Source organism: Mastigoproctus giganteus, chromosome 7 (genome assembly GCF_048544385.1).
Source record: "Mastigoproctus giganteus isolate SK-2022 chromosome 7, ASM4854438v1, whole genome shotgun sequence".
Classification (NCBI taxonomy): domain Eukaryota; kingdom Metazoa; phylum Arthropoda; class Arachnida; order Uropygi; family Thelyphonidae; genus Mastigoproctus; species Mastigoproctus giganteus.
The window spans coordinates 207521849-207547268 of NC_143581.1; the positions used below are offsets into that span (position 1 = coordinate 207521849).

At 37.0% G+C, this 25420-nt stretch overlaps 1 protein-coding gene across 1 annotated transcript in view; it reads right to left on the reverse strand.

Moving 5' to 3' along the window:
* LOC150083623 (SWI/SNF-related matrix-associated actin-dependent regulator of chromatin subfamily A containing DEAD/H box 1B-like) overlaps nt 1-25420 on the reverse strand; it is a 276675-nt gene that overhangs the window by 131006 nt on the left and 120249 nt on the right. The window contains exons 9-10 of the mRNA XM_090377391.1: nt 12540-12675; nt 25-162 (exon numbers count right to left, since the gene is read on the reverse strand). Coding sequence (XP_090233517.1) covers nt 25-162; nt 12540-12675 — 274 coding nt within the window. The remainder of the gene's footprint in view (nt 1-24; nt 163-12539; nt 12676-25420) is intronic.

Below are 25420 nucleotides of genomic sequence, written 5' to 3' on the forward strand. Positions count from 1 at the left end.
CACAAAAGTAAAATGAGAACTTACCGAAACAGAAGAAAACATGTGCTTAACCTGATCAATTTTCCCAGTAAATATGCTGGGCATTACAAAAATAAGCAATGACATCAGCTCCACTAAATTATTTTGAAGTGGAGTGCCAGTCAAGAGAAGCCTTCGAGCAGCCTGACAAACAAAAAATAGTGTGTAAAATCATGTTATACATGCAAAAAGTGCTATTTATAAAAGATTTTTCAAAACACATATATCCTCTATATTAGAAATTAGAAAACAGTAAGGATCATCTGGGCTACTTGGAAAAGTCTAACCTATAAAAATAAGTCATATGTTCCCTATCATCTTGAAGTGACTTTTATGAGACCTGTTCACTAGCCTATTTTCTGGCAATAAATATGAACAGCAACATGAAACATTTTAATTTTTAACATATACTGACAAAACGAATTTAAAGCAAAAACTAATTTCCTAACAGTACTTTTTAACCTTTCTTTTTGATTCAATAAATCAATTCACAATTACAGCCAGGCCTCACATAACATGATTTGAAAAAATTATACCACTTTTTACTTTATGCAATGCAAATTTCCAGTTAACATGATCTTTTTTATGTGATAGTTGAAAAAGATTCGAATCGCACGCTAAGCATTTGATGGCCAATAAACAAGCCCGCCTCACTGTGTTCCATCAACCATCGGAAGTAGACACGTTACTTGTTTGTCTCCTGCTAATAAAGTCACGTGCAGACGTATTTAAAAATTCTAATTTTCTACTCCTGTTAATTATGGATAAAAGAGAAAGTGAAAAACGTGATTGCAATAAAAAAAAAAAAAAAAAAACGAAAAGTTATTACCTAAGAGATCTAGGATACAGCGAGTCTACCGTACAAACTATCTTGAGCCATAAAATTCTTGGACATTCCTGAAGGTCATGGACCAATTATAATTTTTCCTATTGATTATTATATTCAATAACGCATTTCCGTTTTGCGCAATGAACTTGCAAGACAAATTAATCACATTAATCGAGGCCAGCCTGTACAGAGATTTCCAAGGACCCCAATCAACAGATAACTGAATAACAATAAAAATTTAGATATTATGCAATATATTATTTTATTATTAAACTTTTTAAAAATGCTGAAATATAAATTCTAGTTTTATTTTATCATTCAAATTTAAACATAAATGGCTGAGTTAAAATTTGACTGCTCCGAGTAAATGCTATTGTCTTAAAATACACATGATATAATAACTTTCAGTGTTCAGAAGTCAGCCTGAGATGTACAGGATCAAAAATCTGGACCCATATGGAAAATTAAACAATATAAACTTAATTCATTTATTAAAGAACCTTCTTTCAATACATTTAAACATCAATAATAAGGAGGTAAGCATTGGGGTAATAAGAAACAAAAAGTACATATCATTAAAGTGCCTTAAAAATCTTCCACCATGCCTAGGGTTGTCAGTGCCTGGTGTAGGATATTTTAGAGTACAGTAATACCCCGACTTACGCGAACTCGGAGTTACGCGGTTCTTGATTTTTTCGTTTGGCAACACTGCCACCCACTATCTTCAAGGTCGTTTTTCATATGCTATCGATATACGGTGCGACAGCGGAGAGTGAGAGCGAAAGATGAACAAAATTCAACTTTGCTGCCGCATGAGCTGCACACATATACAAGAATTTGCATTCCAACTGTCATATTTATATGTGTACGTTCGAATTCATGCTCAACTTTTGTCTGAAATTACATCGTTTTCACAAATAAAAAAAACTTTCCAGGCTTTAAGGTTTCCAAAGACCGATTGACAATGACGATCGGCGGGAATGCAGCTGGTGACTGCAAGTTAAAACCTCTTAATTTATCGCTCCAAAAACCCAAGAGTTTTAAAAAATATATCTAAAATTAGCTTACCAGTGATTTGGAAGTCAAATCATAAAGCTTGGGTGACAGCTTCCATTTTTGAGGACTGGTTTGGTCACCACTTCATACCTGAAGTCGAACGTCATTGCAAGTCTAAACAGATTCCATTTAAATTGATCCTTCTTATTAACAATGCACCCAGTCACCCTCCTGCCACCCTAATTAATTTCGACCCACGTGTGAAAGTTGTGTTTTTGCCTCCAAACACAACCAGCCAGGGAGTCATCAAAACATTCAAGGCTTACTACACGAGGCGTTTGTTTGCACGTCTGAATGAAGCTATGAGACAAGATAGTGAGATATCTGTTAAAGACTTTTGGAAACAATTCATTGAAGAATCTTGGGATGAAATTCACAAAAAAAACATTGAATGGTGTCTGGAATAAACTTTGTCCATTTTTTTTAAAAAACGAGACGAAAACAAAGCCAGAAACTGATCATGTTGCTCATATGATAGAAGTTGTTAATCTTGCCAGACAATTAGATTTGGAAGTCAATGGTGATGATGTCAACGAGCTGTTGGATTCACATAGTCAGGACCTGACAATGAATGAGCTCATAGAGATGCGTGAGCAAAACGTCACTGAATTATCCGACACTTCAGACCCAGTTCCACCAGAAAAGCACATGACAACTGCAAGCTTGACAAAAGGTCTCAGCTCAATTGAAAAGGGCTTAAAAATTTTAGAAAACATAGACTCCAACGAAGAACGTGTTATAGCTACAAAGCAAGGAATAAAAAATTATTAGCTTGCTACGAAGAAATTCTGCGTGAAAAAAAAAGGCGCTGTGTCGTCAGACGAATTTGTTAGATTTTATGAGGCCATCGACGTTGAAATAACTTTTTTACGTAACTCATTTATTTTTTTAATACATAACTTGTATTAATATGTATAAATAATTGCAATTTTATTAAATATTTTTCTTTTAAACTAGTGTTTTTGTTAGTCCTTGGTTCCAATTAAACAAAATTTATATGTATTTATATGCAAAGTTGTACCCCGACTTACGCGAATGACTTAAGCGATTTTCATCAGACCCACCTATCGTGTAACTTCGGGGTATTACTGTATCATAATTTTTTTTTAAATAATACTTTAAATTTTGAATATTTCTTACTTATAACTCAATTAATACAAAAGTATCCAAAGATACCAAAACACATAATTCAGACTGGAAATGCCACAGAAAATTCCCTTGTGAATTGGAGCCTTATTGTTTGCACAGATATTTGAGTCACTCTTGCAGTGATTATATTACAAATGATGACTCACTTCTGTGTACTAGATACAGAGTGTGACGATATGAAATTGAAACGAGGTTCATTAATAGACAAAACTGGGTCACTGAGAAAATGAGTTGATGTCCTGGATAAATCCAGGTTCTTCGCCCTGGTTTAAATCCCAAATATGAATTTTAAAGCATAAACCATTTTGGTTCAACAGTAAGTAATTTTATTAGGAGACTCAATTGTGAGGGACACTGATATTACTTTGTAAATATAGATGGAATAGAACCAGAATATGTCTGCTTAGTGCAGATATTGATGATATAACCAACCAGTTTTCAGTTCTCAAGAGAACTAATACGATTTTTATTATACATGTGAGTTATGAATAATATTAAATATTTAATATTATTCATAACCCTTAATTAAATAATATTAAATATTAGGTTAAAAATACAGTAATGTTGAAAAAATGTTGAGTAAAGGCAAAATGTAACTGTGTCTGCATTTGTAATATAAGCTTGATAACAATGATTTGATGATGTCAGCATTAGATTAATGGGTTTGTATCCAATATCCCTATAAAAAGAACAATACTTCTGTTGAAGAAGTTCCAGATAACCAAAGCAATGCCAATACAGGCAACCCCCATATAACACAATACTTCTACAACATGGTTTCGCTCTAACATGATTGATAAATTGCGGCAATCCTCGCACAACATGGTACTTCTTCAACAAGGTTTCGCTCTAACACGGTTTGAAAATTTCTGGAAATCTCGCATAACACAGTATTTTCTCACTTTTGTGCAGGGAAAACCCTTCTATTATGTAGGATGTAATTTTTCAACGTTTCCATTCTTTTTTGTGAATCCCCACTGTTCATTCGCTAGTCATTATCGCCTTCGTGATATTTTTCTAAAGTGCATTTCTGGAGGTCACTACCATAAAACAATAAAAACAATTTGCACTTTCCAGTTTATTGGTCTTTTCTGTTAGTGTAATCAATTATAAATGGGTAGTAAACTCGATCTTCTTGCATTTGCTATAGCACCGATAGATTGAATTCTGTGGGGTTTCACGTTATTATGGTGAAATGTGCTTCCTCTTCCATGAAATATTCAATCATATAAAAAACATAAATTTTCAGAAACGCATTACTCCGTATTGTGTTTGTTGCAACTTGTGTGTGCCATGTTCTTTGTAATTAATTGCCTATCATTTTTACTGTTTTAAATTTTACAACAAAAAAAAAAAAAAAAAAGTCAGTGAACAGAAATATCAATTAGTATGTATATATTACAATACATATTAATTAAGCTATATGTAAGCATAAATTTATTTTTATTTTGCTAACTGGAAAATACTCTTCCGATTTTCATGTATCATTTAAAGCGGGGTTCCACTGTATTTTGTTGGGAGATCCCTGGGTTAGGGATCTCCCAGATTCTGTGCTTGTTTGAGACCTTAAAAAATAATTGTGACTTCGAAGAGTTCATGCCTTTTAAAGAGAGCAGAAGATGCACGAAATCTAGATGCTACGGAAAAGATTGTGCTTAACAGCGATGAAGAGGAAGAAAATAAAAAGAACATACATTATCTCTCATATAAATATCACAGTTTGTAAGGTAAGACGTTTGCTCAGTTATTACTATTTAAGTTACTACTATTATAAAAAATAATAGTTAAAGTTTTTTTTTTTTTTTTTTTTTTTAATGTAAACCCCAAACACGAGAGGTGTTAGAACCTATAGTACTTAGTACCGTGCTTGGGTTAGAGGTTGAGAAGACGAAAAAAGATATTTGTTGACATTGGACTTCAACTTCTGTAGACTGTAATTTTCATGAAATACGTATGAAGGAAGGTTGTTCCAGAAAACAGCAGTTGAATGAATAAACGAGAAGATGAAAAGTTGGACAGTAAATGGATGTTGGCTGGTGGCGGCACGTGTTTGGACTGTTTTGAAAGAGAGAGCAGGAATTATAGAAGCTAATTAGCTTCTATAATTCAGAAGAACAGTGCCCATGGAAGTATCTGTAGAAGAGGCATGCAGCAGAAACAGTACATCTATGAGACAGCGAGTGCAGGGACTCTGTTAGAGATGAGTCATTAATTAACCTAACTGCCCTCTTCTGAATGGAATCAAGAAACCTGAGAGAAGTTTTGGGGGCACCACCCCACATGTGGGAACAATATTCCATGGTAGGGCGCATTTGTGATTTATACAGAGTGAGCAGCTGTCTGGAAGAAAACTAACGCCGAGAGTGAAAGAGAAAACCAAGTTTTTTAGATGCAGAAGAAGAAATATTTGTAATGTGCTTGTGTCAAGAGAGATTAGAAGTCAGGGTAATCCCCAAAAGAGATATATCATTTTGCCTAGAAATTGGAGTGTCACCAAAGATAAGCATAGCAGCAAAAGAATCCTTTTTTGCGAGATACAAGACAAGACTGAGTTTTAGAAGGATTGAAATCAACTAAGTTGTCTTTGCCCCACTGGAGAATTACCTGAAGATCGGCATTTAAGGAATTGGTAGCAGATTTTCGAGAAGTTGAAGCTGATTGAGCAGGACAAGGTTTCTCAAAATGGAAAGTGGAATGCAATGTGCTATCATCGACAAAACTATGGACAGGATTTCCAGTCAATGGAAGAAGGTCATTAATATACAAGAAAAGAGTGGGGGAAAGAACTGAACTTTGGGGGACACCAGCATTAGTGGAGAAGTCAGAAGACAGAGAGCCATCTACCATCACCCTCAGTGAGCGATCAGAGAGAAAACTGGATAACCAATTACTAAAAACAATTGGCAAACCATAATATGGAAGCTTAATTAGAAGACCTTTATGCCAAACACGATCGAAAGCCTTTGAGATGTCAAGAGCAACTACTTGCGTTTCACCGAAACTTTCCATTGAATTAGTCCATAAATGGGTAATATAAGCCAGAATATCACCAGTGGATCGACACTGATGGAATCCATACTGGCAATCGGTGATCAGACGAAAGGTTTCTAGGTAGTTTAAAATTTGGCGATTAATTGATTTCTCCATTACTTTAGAAAGAGTAGAAGTAATTGCAATGGGACGATAATTGATTTGTCACCCTTTTTAGGAACTGGCTGATTATGAGCAAATTTCCAAGAAGGAAGAACAACACCTTTGGAATAAGAAAGTGGAAAAAGGCAGCAAAGAATAGGAGTAAGTTCAGGAGTACAGGTTTTGAGAACAAGTGGAGAAATACCAACGGGACCTGGAGCTTTCTTAGCATCAAGATTCGTCAAAATCCTTCTGACATCCTTTTGACGGAAGACCACAGAAGGCATTGAATGGAGCGTGCTGGGAATAGTGAGAGGTGTTTTTCCAAGATCGTTAATATATGAGTTGAAAGAAAAATGGGATGCTAGCAGGTCAGCTTTATCCTTGGCTGAAGTGACAACAGAACCATCTGGTTTGGACAGAGGTGGAAGCAGAGAAAGGCAAAAGTTGTGGCCAATAGCTTTGGCAAGAGACCAGAATGCTCGGCTACCATTAAGGCAAGAAGCAAGTTTTCTACTCTTAGTCTGTTCAAACTCTAGTTTGGATTGGTTAATAACTGCTTTACAATTGTTGCGAGCTTTGGTGTAGGCAGAAAATGAAACTGAACAATTACAAACAAGCCAATTACGATATCCAACATTCTTCTCTTGGACAGCCTTAGCACATTTATTGGAAAACCAAGGTTTAGATCAAGGACGAGATTTTAAAATGGAGTGTGGGATAAAGGATTCCATTCCTGCAAGAATAATTTTGTCGATCAAATGTTGACATCAGAACTTTTGAAACAGTAATCCGACCAAGGAAAAGAAGAAGAGAAGTCTCGCAGGTCATCCCATTTTGCATTCTTGTAATGCCAAACAACACGAGGTTGGGAATAGCCATGAGATAAAGGTTCCATTGGAGAAGAGACAATCACCAAGTTGTGATCTGAAGTGCCTAAAGGACCTCTCACTTCGACCGTGTACTTAGAAAGGTTGTTTGTGAGAAAAAGATCAAGTATGTTGGCCGTATGATTAGGATTGTCTGGTATTCTTGTAGGTAAATGAACAATCTGTGCAAGATCATTAGTAATTGCAAAGGCCTCAGCATCTCGACCAGCTGGGTCGGTGTGACTAGAAAACGGAAGCCAGCTGGAGTTGTGAACATTAAAATCGCCAAGAAAAATTACCTCACTGTTAGGAAAGTTGGACTGGAGAAAGTCAAGTTGCAAAGAGAGGAAGTCAAACAGCTCCAAGTGATTAGTGGAGTTGGGAGAACGGTAGAGACAACAGATGAATTTGACACAATGAGGTAGAGAGATTTTAAGCCAGAGAAGATCAAAGAGAGGAGATTCCAAATTGCCAAGTCTCTGACAGGGAATATCAGAACGGACATATGCACAAGTACCACCTTTGAGGCAAAAAGAATCATACAGCGAATAATTTGGGCATCTGAGATGAGCAGTAGTTAAATCAACCGATAACTGAGATTCTGTCAGAAAAAGTACATGGGGTTTGGCAGACTGCAAGCAGAAATGGACATCGTTGAGATTAGAATTGAGACCACGGATATTTGTGAAATGAATTAGGAAGTGCTTGGGAGGTTTAGATCTTTTCGCAGATAAGCTTGCTCTATTAGTTTGACAATTCATGGTGTATTCAATAGTAAGAAAAGTGGGTGGGACATGCTGTATGAAGTAATCAAATTTTTCAAGATGGTGTACACATGGTAAGAATATACCCAGATCCTTGACATAACATGGCTTCGACAATGCTCCCCACATACACACTACTCGGACTCCCTCCAGTCACTATCTGTCAGAGTAGAGGTAGCAAGATTATACACTAGCTGATCCGGAAGCCTCCTAAAGAGTTACCAATAGGTTCGGTCCGGTGTACTAACTAGCGGCCGGCCTGCGAACACCGTTTTAGAGCTGTACCCTCGAAATGTAAGGAATATTGGATCTCACCACGATGTTCATCATAACCTAAAAAGTCATCATTCATACTGCATGATGATAGAGATGGGGAAGGGCTGACCGGAACTTAGCTCTAGAGACTAAACATGGGTTCCACCACTTCAAGCCTCCAATAAGCAAAGTGGTGGTATTGCACCGATTGATGAGAGTCATAGGTTGTTACTACCATAAAAATTAAGTTTCCGATAGTTATAAAAAAAAAAAAAAGGCATATTTTTGTTAGCTTTTGGAACATAACCCCTCCCCCCTTTTTTACTGGTTCTTAGTCCCATATAACATGGTTTCGCATTACACGAGATTTTGTACGAACCAAACTACCGTGTTATACAAGGGTTACCTGTACTATATTTTCTGGACAGATAAACTAAATAAAAAGTCACCACATTCATTCATGAATGAAGCTTTGCTTAATTTTTATACACAATTATTTACTCCAAATTATTTATAAAACAATATCTTAGAAAAGAATGAAAAGAATTAATAAACAGGCAAGCCACAAAATACAAAATTACAATAATTTCCTGATTAATGAACATCATATATTCCTTTCTAAGATCTATTTCCTAAATCAGGAGTGATTTTCCTATGCATATAATGACATAATGGGAAGATCCAAGCCAATAAAATTTATTTTTTTTTTACATATTTTACTGGAAAGAGGGCAACATTAGAAGATGCATTTAAGTGCCCAGATGTAAAGAAGAAAATGATCCCCCCCCCATATGAGAGGGTCCCAGTAAAATCACATTCATTTCACCATCCCCAACTACATGAAAAGGTGCCAGTAAAATCACATTCATTTCACCATCCCCAACTACATGAAAAGGTGCCAGTAAAATCACATTCATTTCACCATCCCCAACTACATGAAAAGGTGCCAGTAAAACTATTATTCATTGTTCCATCCCCACTTTATAAAGAGGTCTCAGTAATACTGTATTCATTCTGTCATCCTTGAAAGTTGTCATCCAGTTGCATTTGCTCACAGGCTTCCATATCAGTATTTTCTATTCTCTGGCCAGATATAATTAGTTGAAAGAAGGGTGTTACGTGGCTACTTACTTATCTTGTGAACTAGAAATAAAGCAAGCAACATGCTACCACATGTAAAGATTAAGTGGCTTTATTAAAAATGTTTCAAAGCTTAACTGAAAACACCTCAATATCAAACAATTAAACTATTTGGCAATGTTTCAAAAAGTCACTGATTTTTATCAACAGGCATGGTAAAATAACTCTCGGATTGATGTGGAATGGAAAACTACTGGAAATGAACTCCTAGAGCTCAGTGAGTTCCAGTGGTTTTCCAAACAACATTAAACCAAGATCCATTCTACCAGGCCTGCTGATTAGAAACAGTAACTTCTTGAAACATCACCAAACAGTTATCGAGGTGTTTTCAATTAACTTCGAAACATTTTTAAATTATCTTTGTAACATTTTCACTTAATGTTTAAACATGGTAGCTTAGTGTCACTTATTTTATTCCATATCCATAAAACTGGCTGGACACTTTTATTTTTAACTGGATACTTTCTTATTTAATGCTTATTACGTTTTGTTTCATATAAACAGAACAATACGTATGTCACAATAAAAAACAAAGTGCAGAATTAACAGTATTATACTATGCAATAACAGACAAGGTGATACAACTGTCAATATGGTTTTCATTTTTAAACCTGGCAATGGCCTAATGCCATGGTTACCAAATAAGAATTTATATTGTACTTATTTTAAATTTATTTTTCTTTTCAGACATTTTCATGATGATAAATAATGGTGTACTGTAACTGTAAATGATAATTTACAAAAAAAGGTGTATAGGAATGTACTGTATATACAGTATAAGTTTAAGTTTTTTTTTATTTAGGAGCATTAGCAACTAAGGCCATATTGCTCCGGGATATGCAGTGGTCATTCCCTGACCTTTCCGCATCCTCTGTATTTGGTGGTGACGGGCTCAAACACAGTATACGTAGAGTGCATGTTATGCACTTTACTTGTAATGTAGAGTGTATATTATACACTTTACTTGTACTGTAAAGTGCATTTTATACATAAAAATTGAAAGTATTTCATTCTCTCATTCATTTTCTTTTATAAAGATGATGTGAAGAGTTACTTGAGCTGAAAGAAAGTTCACAAAATCAAACATTCATTTAGCTAAATGAATTTGTGGTGTCAAAAATTCTTCTCAATAGGATCGAAAATTTATAAGATTTACGGTTTGCAAATCAGAGCTTTATATATATAGACAAAAATGTAATTATCAGTGTATTTGGTAGGGGAGTTGAGCTATCAGGTGTAATAACCATGGAAGAATTGAGAGAACCAGTATGCTAAAAAACAAATCAGCTGAAATAAAATGCAGTTAATATAATTATTGTAAGTACCTAAAGCTGTGGGTCCTAGGACTTTAGGTACAGTCAGTCCTCGTATAGCACGATAGTTGTGTTCCCAGAAACCCTTGTGCAATGCAAAATCGTGCAATATAAACAACAGGCCCTATGGGAAAAATAGGGTTAGGTGCCGACCACCCAAGATTGAACACAAATTTGTAACTAAAACATTACCAAACACAGTAAATAATCGTAATAAAATACTTACGTATTTTATTACGACTATTACATAATACAATATTGCTAATGCTTTTGCTTCTATCGTAAGCAAACTTGTTTTTTGTTTGATTTTCTATCCAAACAGATGACAGTCGTTCCATCTCTTCCAATTCTTTGTATCTTAATCTAATGGATTTTAATTACACTTTGAGTGGAAATGAAAGTTGTTGAGTTGCTATGAAAGTTGTTTTTATTTTCTCTGCATTCTTTCTAATTCTCGGAGTTGCCTCATTTAGATCTGTAGCACGTGCAATATCACATGGTCTTTCATTTCGCTCAAAGCATTTCACAACTTCATATTTTTTCTCAATCGACAGAGGCGGACAGCCATAAGCCTTACCGGGGGAACCCCGGTGGGCTGGAGGCCGGTGTGATTTTGGCCATAAACCATAGTATGAGGCCACTATAAATTTTCCCGGGTAAGAATTTTTGACCCAGTCTGCCTCTGTTTATCGATATTGCTTTTCTTTTTCTCTCTGAATCTGCAGTGTCTTCACCAGGACGCTTCCTTTTCAAACATTAAGTATTTTACTCATTTTTAGGAAATAAAGCACAATTACAAAACAAGGAGGCACGCTTGATACACATAAACAAAGCTGCGCTCGTGTAGCAACTGAATAAACAACACCGTAAAAGCAGAGATACACTATTAACACCTCACATTTTACTAAAGCACATTTCTGGGGGTTACTACCATAAAACAATAAAAACAATTTCCAATTGCATTTCTGCTAGTGGAATCTGTTATAAACTGGTAGTAAACTCAATCTAATTGCATTTGCGATTATACCGATAGCTGGAATTGTGTTGGTTTTTACGTTATTATGGTGAAATGTGTTTCTCCTTCACTGATATAAAATACATAAATACGTTTTCAGAATCTTGTCTTCATTCCTATCGTGTTGCGTTCGGTTGGGGTGATTCCACGTTTGACTGCCATTTCTTGTAAATACAAAGGCGAATCGTGCATAAGCAAATTCAGTTCGTGTTATATAAGATATCGTTCCCATATTTATAAATCGTGTATGATTGAATTCGTGTAATGTAAACACGTGTTATACGAGGACTGACTGTACTTACAATAATTATATTAACTACATTTTATTTCAATTCATTCCATTCTATTTTATTTCGTCATGTACACGTAAAAGGTACGTGAACATCATAACAGAAACAGAGACCTGGCTTACTGCAGTGGCTCCTACGATTTTTACTGCCGACCCCCCCCCCAACGAAGTAGTTAAAGTCCTAGGACCAACAGCTTTAGGCACTTACCATAATTATATTAACTGCATTTTATTTCAGGTAATTTGTTTTTTAGCATACTGGTTCTCTCGATTCTTCCATGGTTATTACACCTGATAGTTCAGCTCCCCTACCAAATACACAAATACACTGATAATTACCTTTTTGTCTAATTTTCATTACAGTTGCTGGTTTTTTCTACATTTACCATAGTACCCGATTCCGTAATCCAGTCTTATATTTTTTATAAATATTTTTTAAATTTTAATTTCTCATTCCTGTTTACTAAGACTTTCAGTAATTTCATTGCATCTTCATCATATATATATATATATATATATATATATATATATGTCTTAAAACAGCGAATACCTCTATATTTAAACAAAACTAAAAAGATATTTATAACAAGTACAATGATACAAATATAACAAAAACCTGTTTCTTTCCATTTAATTATAAAAAAAAAGAAACCATAAACAATTTAAATTATAATATATAATAATAAATTAATTCTCTATTAAGTTATTACCTTAATCCTCATCAAGTGCTGATAACGCTGTGATCCCATATTTTTCAACATATGGGCTTCATCAAATACAACGTAGTGAAATTCGATACGTTTGAACAGCCCTCGATCTTCTGGACTGCTTGTGATCATGTTGTACCTAAACAAGAAAACAATCACAAACTAGGCTGATTTATACACAAAAAATTTACTGCAAGACAAAGGTAACTATTACTGCCAAAATTCAAAATGCAGGACATCTAACTTTTCCAGGTAAACAATGATGCTTTCATATAATAAAGCAATTTACTTTTCATCAATGCAAATTTCAGGCTTGATTTAATACCCTTTAATAGACTCAGAGAATTAAAGATTCTGAAAGAGCCAAGAGGAAAACAACTGGGGCAAAAGAGAATGCAATAAATTCTACACAGTGGGACCAACTGATGATGTTACCAAAGCAAATTCTAAATGGGACGCATTCGAGGAATTAATCTTGGAAGCTACTAGGCTTTTCATAGCAACTAAGAAAAACAGTTAAATTTAGGCCTAAATGGGCGTCAGATGAACTAATGAGACTTCTGGCAGAGAAGAAAAATGCATGGGATGCATATACAGTTTCAAGTGACACAGAAGCTTATAGTAGCCAGTCACAAAGGAGGTTAGGAAAGTGAGGGAAAACTGAGAAATCTTTGGCAAAGAATACTACAAAATACAGCAAAGACTTCTTTATTTATCTAAACTCTACAAGGAAGGAGATGAATCAGATTGGTCCACTTGATATCGATAGTTCAACTGTTGATGAACCTGCTCAGATAGCTGACAAACTGAATGAATATCTTTGGGAAAATTAGAGTAACTGGTTAAAGAAGCATTGAAGGATCATCTAGACAAGACTGCAGTTATAGTTCAGACACAACACGGGTTTGTTAAGTCTTGTCTGACCAATTTGATTGGATACTATGATAAGGTCACAAAGGAACTGGATGCAAAAAATAATTTTGATATCATATACTTGGATTTCAGGAAAGCTTTTGATACAGTTGCACATGGAAGACTCCTGTACAAACTGGAGCAGTATGGCAATTAAGGGCAAGTTGCTGCAATGGATAAAGGGATGGTTAAGTGGGAGACGGCAGAGTGGTAATAAACGGACAACACCAAGACAATCTTTTGACAACACCAAGGTAATTGCATATGCCAATGATGTAACCATTTTGATCAGTGGTCACTCTATCGAAGCTATACAGCTATCGAAGTCTCTGCTAACGCTGTTCTTGCAGATCTTTATGGTTGGACTCCAGACAACAAACTATCCATTAGTGCTTTGAAAACTAAAATGATGATTTTTTGGCTGCAAATTAAATATTCAACATCCACCACAAGTCAAAGTTAACAATCCTTGACTCCCAATTGCCACGGAAACTAAATATTTGGGTGTGATCGTGGACTGCAGATTAAATTTTTTCTCACACCTTAATCATGTAACTGTTAAAATTAGAAACTTTAACTGGTGCCATCGTGAAGGTCTCCAGAACTGACTGGAGTCTCTCGCGTCAGACCATGCAGGTTTACTACAACTCCATCTTCCTCCCTTTGGCAACTTATGCTGCTGGCACATGGTTCCACAGGGCAAAAATAGTTAAATTTCAAGCAAAACTAGTTAGTTTACAGAGAACTATGTTCCTTAGTATGCTAAAAGTATGCAGAACTGTATCTATACCGGCATTACAAGTTATCGCTGGCACGTTGCCCTTGGATATATCTAATATACAGAGGTCTCTGCTTTCGCATTAAGAGACAGATTCCAACTGAATTTTTGAATATCACCATTGAACCTCAAACAGATGTAAAGTGTGAAAGAGCCAAGTTGTATTGGAACGAACTTTTAAATATATGGCAAAAATGTTGGGACACCATATCCCTGAGTGCTGTCACTAAAGAATTTTTTCCTGGCTACCTTCATATCAAGCAAGAAAATTAAACCCTGGTTCTCTATGGATCTACACACTTCTTATTTATTAACAGGACATGGATTGCTAAATGAGAAATTATACAAATTTAGACTATTCCACACTGATCTCTGTGCTTGTTGTAAAATTGAAAATTGGAAACACATCCTCCATGAGTGTAAACTGTACGACATAAGAGATGGTTTATCTAAGTCGGTTGAAAATGTCTCTCCTGGTCAAAGGACACTTAGTTCAAAACATTAATGTGTTGCATTCCAACTGTTTGCCCATGATGCTTTTGCTAGAAGACTATCTCTAACTTCTGACTTAAACAGCGCAACTTCTGATCCCATGGACACTTCAACAACTATAGCTTCAACTGTACCTACAACAACTATGGCTTCATCGACCACTGCTGCATCTACTTCATCATCAGAAATCAGTGTGTTACTTGAAACTGTGTAAACTCGGACTGCAACAACTACACTTGGTATGAGTTCTTCTGTACCATCCTCTATCTTCTGAGAAGGGACAATTTCCTACCATAAAATATGCTATCCAGTTAGACACTCAGCTTGGCTCCATGGCTACAGAAAAAAAAATTTATGTATATATACAGAGTGTCTCAAAAATACACGGCATAACTTCAGGAATGAGTTCCTCATATGTAGACAATAAAAATATTTTATATCAACATAGTTCCGGAAATGCTTGGTTTCCGAGTTTTGAAGGTCTGTCTATGACTGTTCACATTACCACCTTCAAATTCACGTTCAAATTGTTCAAAATGTCCTTCATGTTCAAACTGTTCAAAATGTCCACCTTCTGTCTGAATACAGGCCTCAGATCGACGTCTCATTTTCTGAGGAATTCATCGTCTTTGCAACGACTCGCAAAGACGATGCCAAATTCCTGGCATGTTTCGTATTGTCTCACAACCTGCCACAATTCGATTGCGGAGAGTTTACACATCAGCTACTGGAGTCAAATACACCAATGACTTTAAATGGCTCCACAAGAAGAAATCTAGTGGGTTTAAATCAACTGAGTGTGGAGGCCAGGCAGTTGGTCCACCTCTACCTATCCACCGACCAGGAAACCTTTGATTCAAGTAATTGCGGGCTAGATGGCTGAAATGTGTGGGAGCGCCATCGTGCATGAAGTGTGCTTGTTGACGAATGATCAGTGGCTTGTCGTCCAAGAAATCAGGCATGTTGTTTTCCAAAAAGTTTCTGTATGCCTGCCCTTTGAGTTTGTTTGGAAGTACATGGGGCCCAAATAACTTATCACCAAAAACACCCGCCCAGATGTTGAGGCTGAACCGCTGTTGGTGATGTGATGGAAGAACTGCATATGGATTTTCCTCAGCCCATACATGCTGATTGTGAAAGTTTTGGATTCCATCTCGTGTGAACTGTGCTTCATCTGTGAATATCATTAAGGCAGGAAAGTGAGGGGTTGCACCACACTGCTGCAAGAACCACTGGCAGAACTTTTTTTTTTTTTTTTTTTTTGTTAGTTGCTGGCGCATCGGCTTCTGTGGCCATAATGCACCTCCTAAGGTTTTTGCATTACTCTGATCCAAGCTGGAGATGGGATTCGAAGCTGTGACCTTTGGGTTGCCAGGCAGGCACTTTACCCACCCGGCTAGCCTGGTCGGCTGCAGAATATTACTTGTGCAGGGTAAACTGCTGGTGACAAGGCCTGTACCCATTGCAGATGCAGATGTTAAGGATACAGTTGGTATCCTTAGGTATAAGGAAATCGCCTGCAGAAGATAAGACATTTCGGTTAATAACTCAGGAACCAAGCATTTCTGGAACTATGCTGATATAAAATATTTTTATTGTCTACATTCCTGAAGTTATGGCGTGTATTTTTTGAGACGCCCTGTATAGACTCAGTGAGTCTATTTAGTGTATAGTGCACAAACTATCCTGTGGCTCCTACTCACATGATTCTCCCCACTCTCTTGTATATATTTACACATATGATACTTAGTATATACTTAGTATTGTATACTACTTTATGTGATATGTTTTGTTCAGTAATGGTTTTTATAGTAAGTCCTCCAAAATTCTGAGGACTTTTATGAGATGTAAGACTGGGACATGTTTTGTTCCATGGGTACAAGGTCAATATTTATATAGCTGTATAGATTTACAGCAGCTGTCTATAAACTACCCTGAGGCCAACAAATCTTATAATGCCCTTCTGGGATGATACTGAATCTTGTTAATATTTATGATAATTGGCCCTTTTGTTGTCTATTATATTTCATTGGTGTATGTACACATGATTTGGGTATGTGAACTGTAAATTTATATGGTCCTCTAATCTTGAGGCTCTACCATTATGTATTATTACCTTTTGTGCTCATTGTCTATGTCTAGACAAAATAGCTTGTTGCTTATAACTTTGTTTACACTAATTAGTTAAATGTTCTTGCTTAGTTGCTATGTATATTGTATGTTCCCCCCCCCCCAGCCTTTGACAAAGTTCTGTATCTGCACAGTGAAACGAGGTGATGAAGTAACATTCCAGGTGCTGCTGAAACAATATATACATATATACATTCACTTACAGCACCTGTCAATAAATATGAAGTATTCATACTGTGAAGTGTAGTTTTCTCTCAGTATGAATACTTCGTATTTACTGACAGGACACGGCTCACTCAGGTCAAAACTGTTCGAGAGGGAGCTCAAGCCAGATCTCCTTGGTGTACGTGTGGAGAAGCAAAAATTTGGCTTCATGTTTTGTTTCACTGTCATCTCTATTCTGATGCAAGACAGATAGCGATGGGAAAAATTCCTGAATTGTTAGACAGTTTTTCACCTGTTTGTGGGTGGTCCAGGAAATTTTGAAGCCCTTCAGGATTTTGGCCACTGAAGTGTTTCTCAAGAGTCGAACTAAGATCCCAAATGATAAGTACAAGATAAGTGGATAATTGTTCCCTTTTCTTGAGTTTGGGTTGCATTTGTTGCATACGAACTCTTAATTTAATCCAATTTCTATTTATGCTGGATGAATGAACTTCAATATTGAAGATATACAGATCTGGCTAAGCTGGTTGTGTAATTCTACAGTGTTTTTTTTTTTTTTTTTAATGTAAACCCCAACCTATAGTACTTAGTACAGTCAGTCCTAGTATAGCATGATAGTTGTGTTCCTAGAAACCACTCGTGCAATGCAAAATCGTGCAATATAAACAACAGGCCCTATGGGAAAAATAGGGGTAGGTGCCGACCATCCAAGACTGAACACACATTGGTAACCAAAACATTACCAAACAATAAATAATCGTAATAAAATACTTACGTATTTTATAATGATTAAAATACGTAATAAAAATATTATAATTTTTATAATATTTTATTATTATTATATTATATTTTATTATAATATAATTCGTAAAAATACGTATTTTTTATTATTTATTATATTTTATTATAATATAATAAATAATAAAAAATACGTATTTTTTACGAATAAAATACGTATTTTATTACGACTATTACGTAATAAAATATTGTTAATGCTTTTGCTTCTATCGTAAGCAAACTTGTTTTTTGTTTGATTTTCTATCCAAACAGATGACAGCCATTCCATCTGTACCAATTCTTTGTGTCTTAATCTAATGGTTTTTAATTACACTTTGAATTGTTCCTGCTATGAAAGTTTTTATTTTCTCTGCATTCTTTGTAATTCTCAGCGTTGTCTCATTTAGGTCCGTAGCACGTGCAGTATCACATGGTCTTTCATTTCGCTCAAAGCGTTTCACAATTTCATATTTTTTCTCTATCGACAGAGGCAGAGTGGCCATTAGCCTTACTGGGGAAATCCCGGTGGGCCAGAGGCCAGTGTGATTTTGGCCATAAACCATAATATGAGGCCACTATAAATTTTCCCGGGTAAGAATTTTTGACCCAGTCGCCTCTGTTTATCGATATTGCTTTTCTTTTTCTCTCTGAATCTGCAGTGTCTTCACCAGGACGCTTCCTTTTCACACCTTTTAAGTATTTTACTAATTTTTAGGGAATAAAGCACAATTACAAAACGAGGAGGCACTCTTGATACACATAAACAAAGCTGCGCACGTGTAGCAACTGAATAAACAACACCGTAAAGGCAGAGATACACTATTAACACCTCACATTTTACTAAAGCACATTTTTGGGGGTTACTACCATAAAACAATAAAAACAAATTCCAGTTGCGTTTCTGCTAGTGAAATCTGTTATAAACTGGTAGTAAACTCTATCTAATTGCATTTGCCATTATACCAATTGCTGGAATTGTGTAGGTTTTTACGTTATTATGGTGAAATGTGTTTCCCCTTCACTGATATGAAAAACATAAATACATTTTCAGAATCTTCTCTTCATTCCTATCGTGTTGCGTTCGGTTGGGGTGATTCTGCCATTTCTTGTAAAAATGGTTCGACTGCCATTTCTTGTAAAAAAAAAAAAAAAATTGGCGCCTCCGTAGTCAGGTGGGCAGGAGCAGCAGTGCGTAGCACACGCTTCTTGATTAGACCAGGGTTTTCAAGCCCGTGACCACCAAATACGGAGGATGCGGAAAGGTCAGGGAATGACCACCGCATATCCCCAGAGCAATATGGCCTTAGTTGCTAATGCTCCTAAAAAAAAAATTTCTTGTAGAAGTGGTTGACTGCCATTTCTTGTAAACACAAAGGCGAATCGTGCATAAGCGAATTCGGTTCGTGTCATATAAGATATTGTTACCCTATTTATAAATCGTGTATGATCGAATTCGTGTAATGTAAACACGTGTTATACGAGGACTGACTGTATTTTGCTTGGGTTGGAGGTTGAGAAGACGAAAGAAGATATTTCTTGACATTGGACTTGAACTTCTGTAGACTGTAATTCTCAGGAAATATGTATGAAGGAATGTTGTTCCAGAAAATGGCAGTTGAATGAATAAACGAGGAAGATGAAAAGTTGGTTCTGTGAGTTTCGAGTTGGACAGCAAATGGATGTTGGCTGGTGGCGGCACATGTTCAGACTGTTTTGAAAGAGAGAGCATGAATTATAGAAGCCAATTCAAAAGAAGAGTGCCCATGGAAGTATCTGTAGAAAAGTCATGCAGCAGAAACAGTACGTCTATGAGACAGTGAGTGGAGAGATTCTGTTAGAGATGAGTCATTAATTAACCTAACTGCTCTCTTCTGAACAGAATCAAGAAGCCTGAGAGAGGTTCTGGGGGCATCACCCCAGATGTGGAAATATTTTTCTATGGTAGGTAGGATTTGCGATTTGTACAGAATGAACAGCTGTTTGGAAGAAAAGTAACGCCGAGAGCAAAAGAGAAAACCAAGTTTTTTAGATGCAGAGGAAGCAATATTTGTAATGTGCTTATTCCAAGAGAGATCAGAAGTCAGGGCAATCCCCAAAAGAGATATATCATTTTGCCTAGAAGTCAGAGCATTACCAAAGATAAGCATAGGAACAGAAGAATCCTTTTTGCGAGATATAAGATAAGACTGAGTTTTAGAAGGACTGAAATCAACTAAGTTGTCTTTGCCCCACTGGAGAATTACCTGAAGATCGGCATTTAAGGAATTGGTAGCAGATTTTCGAGAAGTTGAAGCTGATTGAGCAGGACAAGGTTTATAGAAATGGAAAGTAGAATGCAATGTGCTATCATTGGCAAAAACTATGGATAGGATTTCCAGTCAATGGAAGAAGGTCATTAATATACAAGAGGAAAAGAGTGGGTGAAAGAACTGAACCTTGGGGACCACCGGCATTAGTGGAGAGGTTAGGAGACAGAGCCATCTACCATCACCCTCAGTTAGCAATCAGAGAGAAAACTGGATAACCAATTACAAAAAACAGTTGGCAAACCATAAGATGGAACCTTGTTTAGAAGACCTTTAAGCCAAACACGACTGAAAGCCTTTGAGATGTCAAGAGCAATTACTTGTGTTTCACCAAACTTTTCCATTGAATTAGTCCATAAATGGATAACATAAGCCAGAATATCACCAGTGGATCGACACTGATGGAATCCATACTGGCGATTGTTGATCAGAAGGAAGGTTTCTAGGTAGTTTAAGAGTTGGCGGTTAATTGATTTCTCCATTACTTTAGAAAGAGTAGAAGTAATTGCAATCGTACGATAATTGGATAGGAGGGATTTGTCACCCTTTTTAGGAACTGGCTGGGTGTGATCAAATTTCCAAGCAGAAGGAAAAACACATTTGGAATAAGAAAGTGAAAAAAATGTGGCAAAGAACAGGAGTAAGTTCAGGAGCACAGGTTTTGAGAACAAGTGGCCATCGGGACCTGGAACTTTCTTAGCATCAAGATTCGTCAAAATGCTTCTGACATCCTTTTGACCGAAGACCACAGGAGGCATTGAATGGGAATGGTGGGAGGTGTTTTACCATGATCATTAATATATGAGTTGGAAGAAAAATAGGACGCTAGCAGGTCAGCTTTATCCTTGGCTGAAGTGACAACAGAACCATCTGGTTTGGACAGAGATGGGAGCAGAGATAGGCAAAAGTTGTGGCCAATAGCTTTGTCAAGAGAATGCTCTGCTACCATAAGGGCAAAAAGCAAGTTTTCTACTCTTAGCCTGTTCAATCTCTAGTTTGGACTGATTAATAACTGCTTTACAATTGTTGCGAGCTTTGGTGTAGGCAGAAAATGAAACTGGAGAATTAGAAACAAGCCAATTACGACATGCAACATTCTTCTCTTGAACAGCCTTAGCACATTTATTGGAAAACCAAGGTTTAGATAAAGAACATGATTTTAAAGTGGAGTATGGGATAAAGGATTCCATTCCTGCAAGAATAATTTCACTGAAACGATCTGAGCAAACGTTGACATCAGATGTTTTGAAACAGTAATCCGACCAAGGAAAAGAAGAAGAGAAATCTTGCAGGTCGTCCCATTTTGCATTCTTGTAATGCCAAACAATACAACGTTGGGAATTGCCATGAGTTAAAGACTTTATTGGAGAAGAGATAATCACCAAGTTGTGATTTGAGGTGCCTAAAGGACCTCTGACTTCGACCGTGTACTTAGAAGGGTTGTTTGTGAGAAAAAGATCAAGTATGTTGGCTTAATGGTTAGGATTTTCTGGCATTCTTGTAAGTAAATGAACAATCTGTGCAAGGTCATTAGTAATTGTAAAAGCCTCAGCATCTCGACCAGCTGGGTCGGTGTGACTAGAAAACGGAAGTTGTAGTTGTCAACATTAAAATCACCAAGGAAAATTACCTCACTGTTAGGAAAGTTGGACTGAAGAAAGTTAAGTTGCAAAGAGAGGAAGTCAAAGAGCTCCAAGTGATTATTGGAGTTGGGAGAACAATAGAGACAGCAGATGAATTTGACACAACGTGGTAAAGAAATTTTAAGACAGAGAATATCGAAAAGAGGAGATTCCAAATTACCAATTAATTTGACAGGGAATATCAAATGTACACATGCACAAGCACCACCTATGAGGCGAAAGGAATCATACAGTGAATAATTTGGGCAACTGAAATAAGCAGTAGTTGAATCAACTGATAACTGAAATTCTGTCAGAAAAAGTACATGGGGTTTGACAGACTGCAAGTGGAAATGGACATCATTAAGATTGGAACTGAGACCATATATATTTGTGAAATGAACTAGGAAGTGTATGGGAGGTTTAGATCTTTTCGCAGATAAGCTTACTCTATTAGTTTGACAATTCATGGTGTATTCAATATTAAGAAAAAGTGTGTGGGGGAGAGGGACATGCTGCATGATGTAATGAAATCTTTGGATATGGAGTACACATGGTAAGAATATACCCAGATCTTAACATAACGTGGCCTTGACAATGCCTCCCCGCATACACACTATTCGGACTCCCTCCAGTCACTATCTGGCAGAGTTCAATTACAGGTGATTAGAGGTAGCAAGATTATACACTAGCTGATCCGGAAGCCTCCTAAAGAGTTATAAATAGGTTTGGTCCCGTGTACTAACTAGCGGCTGGCTTGCAAATACCGTTTTAGAGCTGTACCCTCAAAATGTAAGGAAGATTGGATCTCGCCATGACGTTCATCATAACCTCAAAAGTCATCAGTTATACTGCATGATGGAAGAGATGGGGAAGGTTTGACCAGAACTTAGCTCTGGAGACTAAACATGGGTTCCACCACTTCAAGCCTCCAATAAGCAAAGTGGTGGTATTGCACCGGTTGATGAGAGTCATCTACCACCTAGTACTGCCTGGTAACACAGAGGGGGGCAGCATTCCTCCATGTGGTGTGGGTGCCACACCTCGACCCCTGCTTACGTTGGTTCACATCTGGGTGGTTACCCACTGTGGTGGTGCTTGTGCATGGAGATTATACCCAGAATTACTAACAGTCCCACCATCGTGAAGGTGCAAGATTCCGGACTTCGCCGAAATTGGGTCCACTTGACTTGAGTTTCACCCAAATATCAGTTCCATCAGCATTTTAGACTCCCAGGTAGCAAGTAGAGCTTGTCTGGCATATCTGTGACAACCTCAAGGACCAAAGTTCCATCTCAAAATGAAACAACGAGGCTTTTAGCATAATGCAAGGCAAGACAAGGCTCCTGTGTGTGGCCTTGAATAAGCTAAAAATGTAACAATGGTATGTGACAATTTGTAAAATTTGAAAATATTGTAGAAATACTGTCGGAATAACTGTGGCCTTCAAGTTACATGTGATTAGAGTCAAACTTGTGTTGAAAGGTTGTGTAACTGTTGAGATATTTAGAACACATATGGATTGCATGAACTCACAAATTTTAGATTTTTTTTTTTTTTTTTTTTTTTGATTTGGTAGTTGTTGGCACATCGGCTTCTGTGGCCATATTGCACCTCCCAAGGTTTTTGCAGTACTTTGATCCAAGCCCGAGGCAGGAATCGAACCCGCGACCTTTGGGTTGCCCGGGTAGGTACTTTACCCACTCGGCTAGCCCGATCGGCCACAAATTTTAGAAACAGGGTTCCTGAAGAACATGAAAGTAAAACTTTTGGAGACTAAACCAGCTATAGTTCTATAAGATGTACAAATATAGTCCTGAAATTTACTCTGTGCTAGAGGTGGAAGGAACATCTGATGTGATATTGTAAATACATTAAGAGTAATGTGTAACTTGAGGAGGAAACTTTATATGTAAATTTATATTGTATGGTTGTGCTGTTTTGTGCTTTCAGTTTTTTGTTTTGAAGTGTTGTTTGATTTCCTTTGTCAAAATGTCAGGAATTTTGAATTATTTTAGTCTGTAGTTATGGCATATTGTACTGGTGTGAGCCCACTTTTTTTTTTATTTATTTATTATTATTTTTTTATTTTTATTTATTTATTTAATGTTATTTTTGTTTTTAATTTTTCTGGTACCCAGGACTGGGCAGCCTGGGTACGGGATTTAGCTGGCATCCACAGAAATAGCACTACCTCCTGTGGATGCAGAATTTCATGCATTGTGCAATAACAGTGGAAAAGGCTGTAGTTGAGATAATGCGGTATTGAGGAGTGGGCAACTTGATTAAGGGGCCAATGTATCCACTGGTTTTGCACTACCTCTAGTGGATGCAATAAAATATAGGAAACAGATCCAGCTCCACGTGCTGAGGAATGGCACTGGGCAGCAGTTGTCCAGGTGATGGTTGCTGCCTCGTGGCAAAGAGGCCTGACACTCACAACACATACTACAGAACATTTACTAACACTACATACACATTCATTAACCACACGTCAGGCCCATTTTACCGAGTTTCTGTATTGCATCACAGTGACACTAGGTGGAGATGGACATTAGTCTGGGAGCCACCATAGACAGGGTACATATACATACATACATACACTTACTGCACCATCTCACATATTGTGGATATATCTTATTCAGGTCTTCACAATTCATACCTACCCAACAACAAGATCCCAAAAAAAATCAAAGCCCAGGTCTGGGTAGTGGCATAAACTTTAAATAAAAAGCAATATACTTCTCCAATGGAGCAGAGATTTTTATTTAGAGTAGTGCAATACCAAAGCAACTTGTGGAAATGTGCCTCCACAATACAAGATCAATGCTCTAAGAGCAAAACCCAGTTTTCTCACAAGTACATGCAGAAAGAGGCTACTCCCAACATGAACAAATACATAAGAAATAACAAGCAGGATAGCTTATGAGTGCAATAAGATGGGACACCAAGTACAGATTTAATTTATACAAACACAAGAAAGTTTGGAAAATGTTGCTATTAATTTTACTGCTCAAATTCTGAGATGATAACAAATACATTAAAAGGTACAATACAGATATACAGGGTGTCTCAAAAATATTGGTACAAACGTTTAGGGGAGGTAGGTAACATCTAAAGGAATGTGAATCGCATAGGAACTCATAGCCGGAAACATCACGGGAATGTAGTAGCAGAGGCACAAGAAGCAGAAATGACACACGATAGTAATTAGTGGCAAACATTTATTTGACATAATATTAACAATGGAGTACGAGATAGATGCATTTCGTGATGTTAAAACAGATGCTCGAAGGTTCCACCATGAGACGCGATGCATGCGTGACACCGACGCAGCATGGATTGGCGGACATGCCAATCCATCCTGGAGTTTCTTTGACAGTAGCAGCAGCGCAGACGAGTCTCACCACAAGATTCATTTCCGTCTCCACAAGTGATTCATATACGATAGATTTGAGTGCCCCCCACAGAAAGAAATCAAGGCTCGATAAATCAGGTGAGCGTGGGGACCAGGCAATGGGTCCACCACGGCCAATCCATCGACGCCCAAAACACCTGTTCAAATGGTCATGAACACACCTTCAATAATGGGCAGGCGCCCCGTCATGTTGAAACCAAATGTTGCGTCTCACATTTGCTGGAACATCGTCAAGTAACCCTGGTAGAACTTGTTCAAGAAAGATCCGATATTTAGCGGAGTTC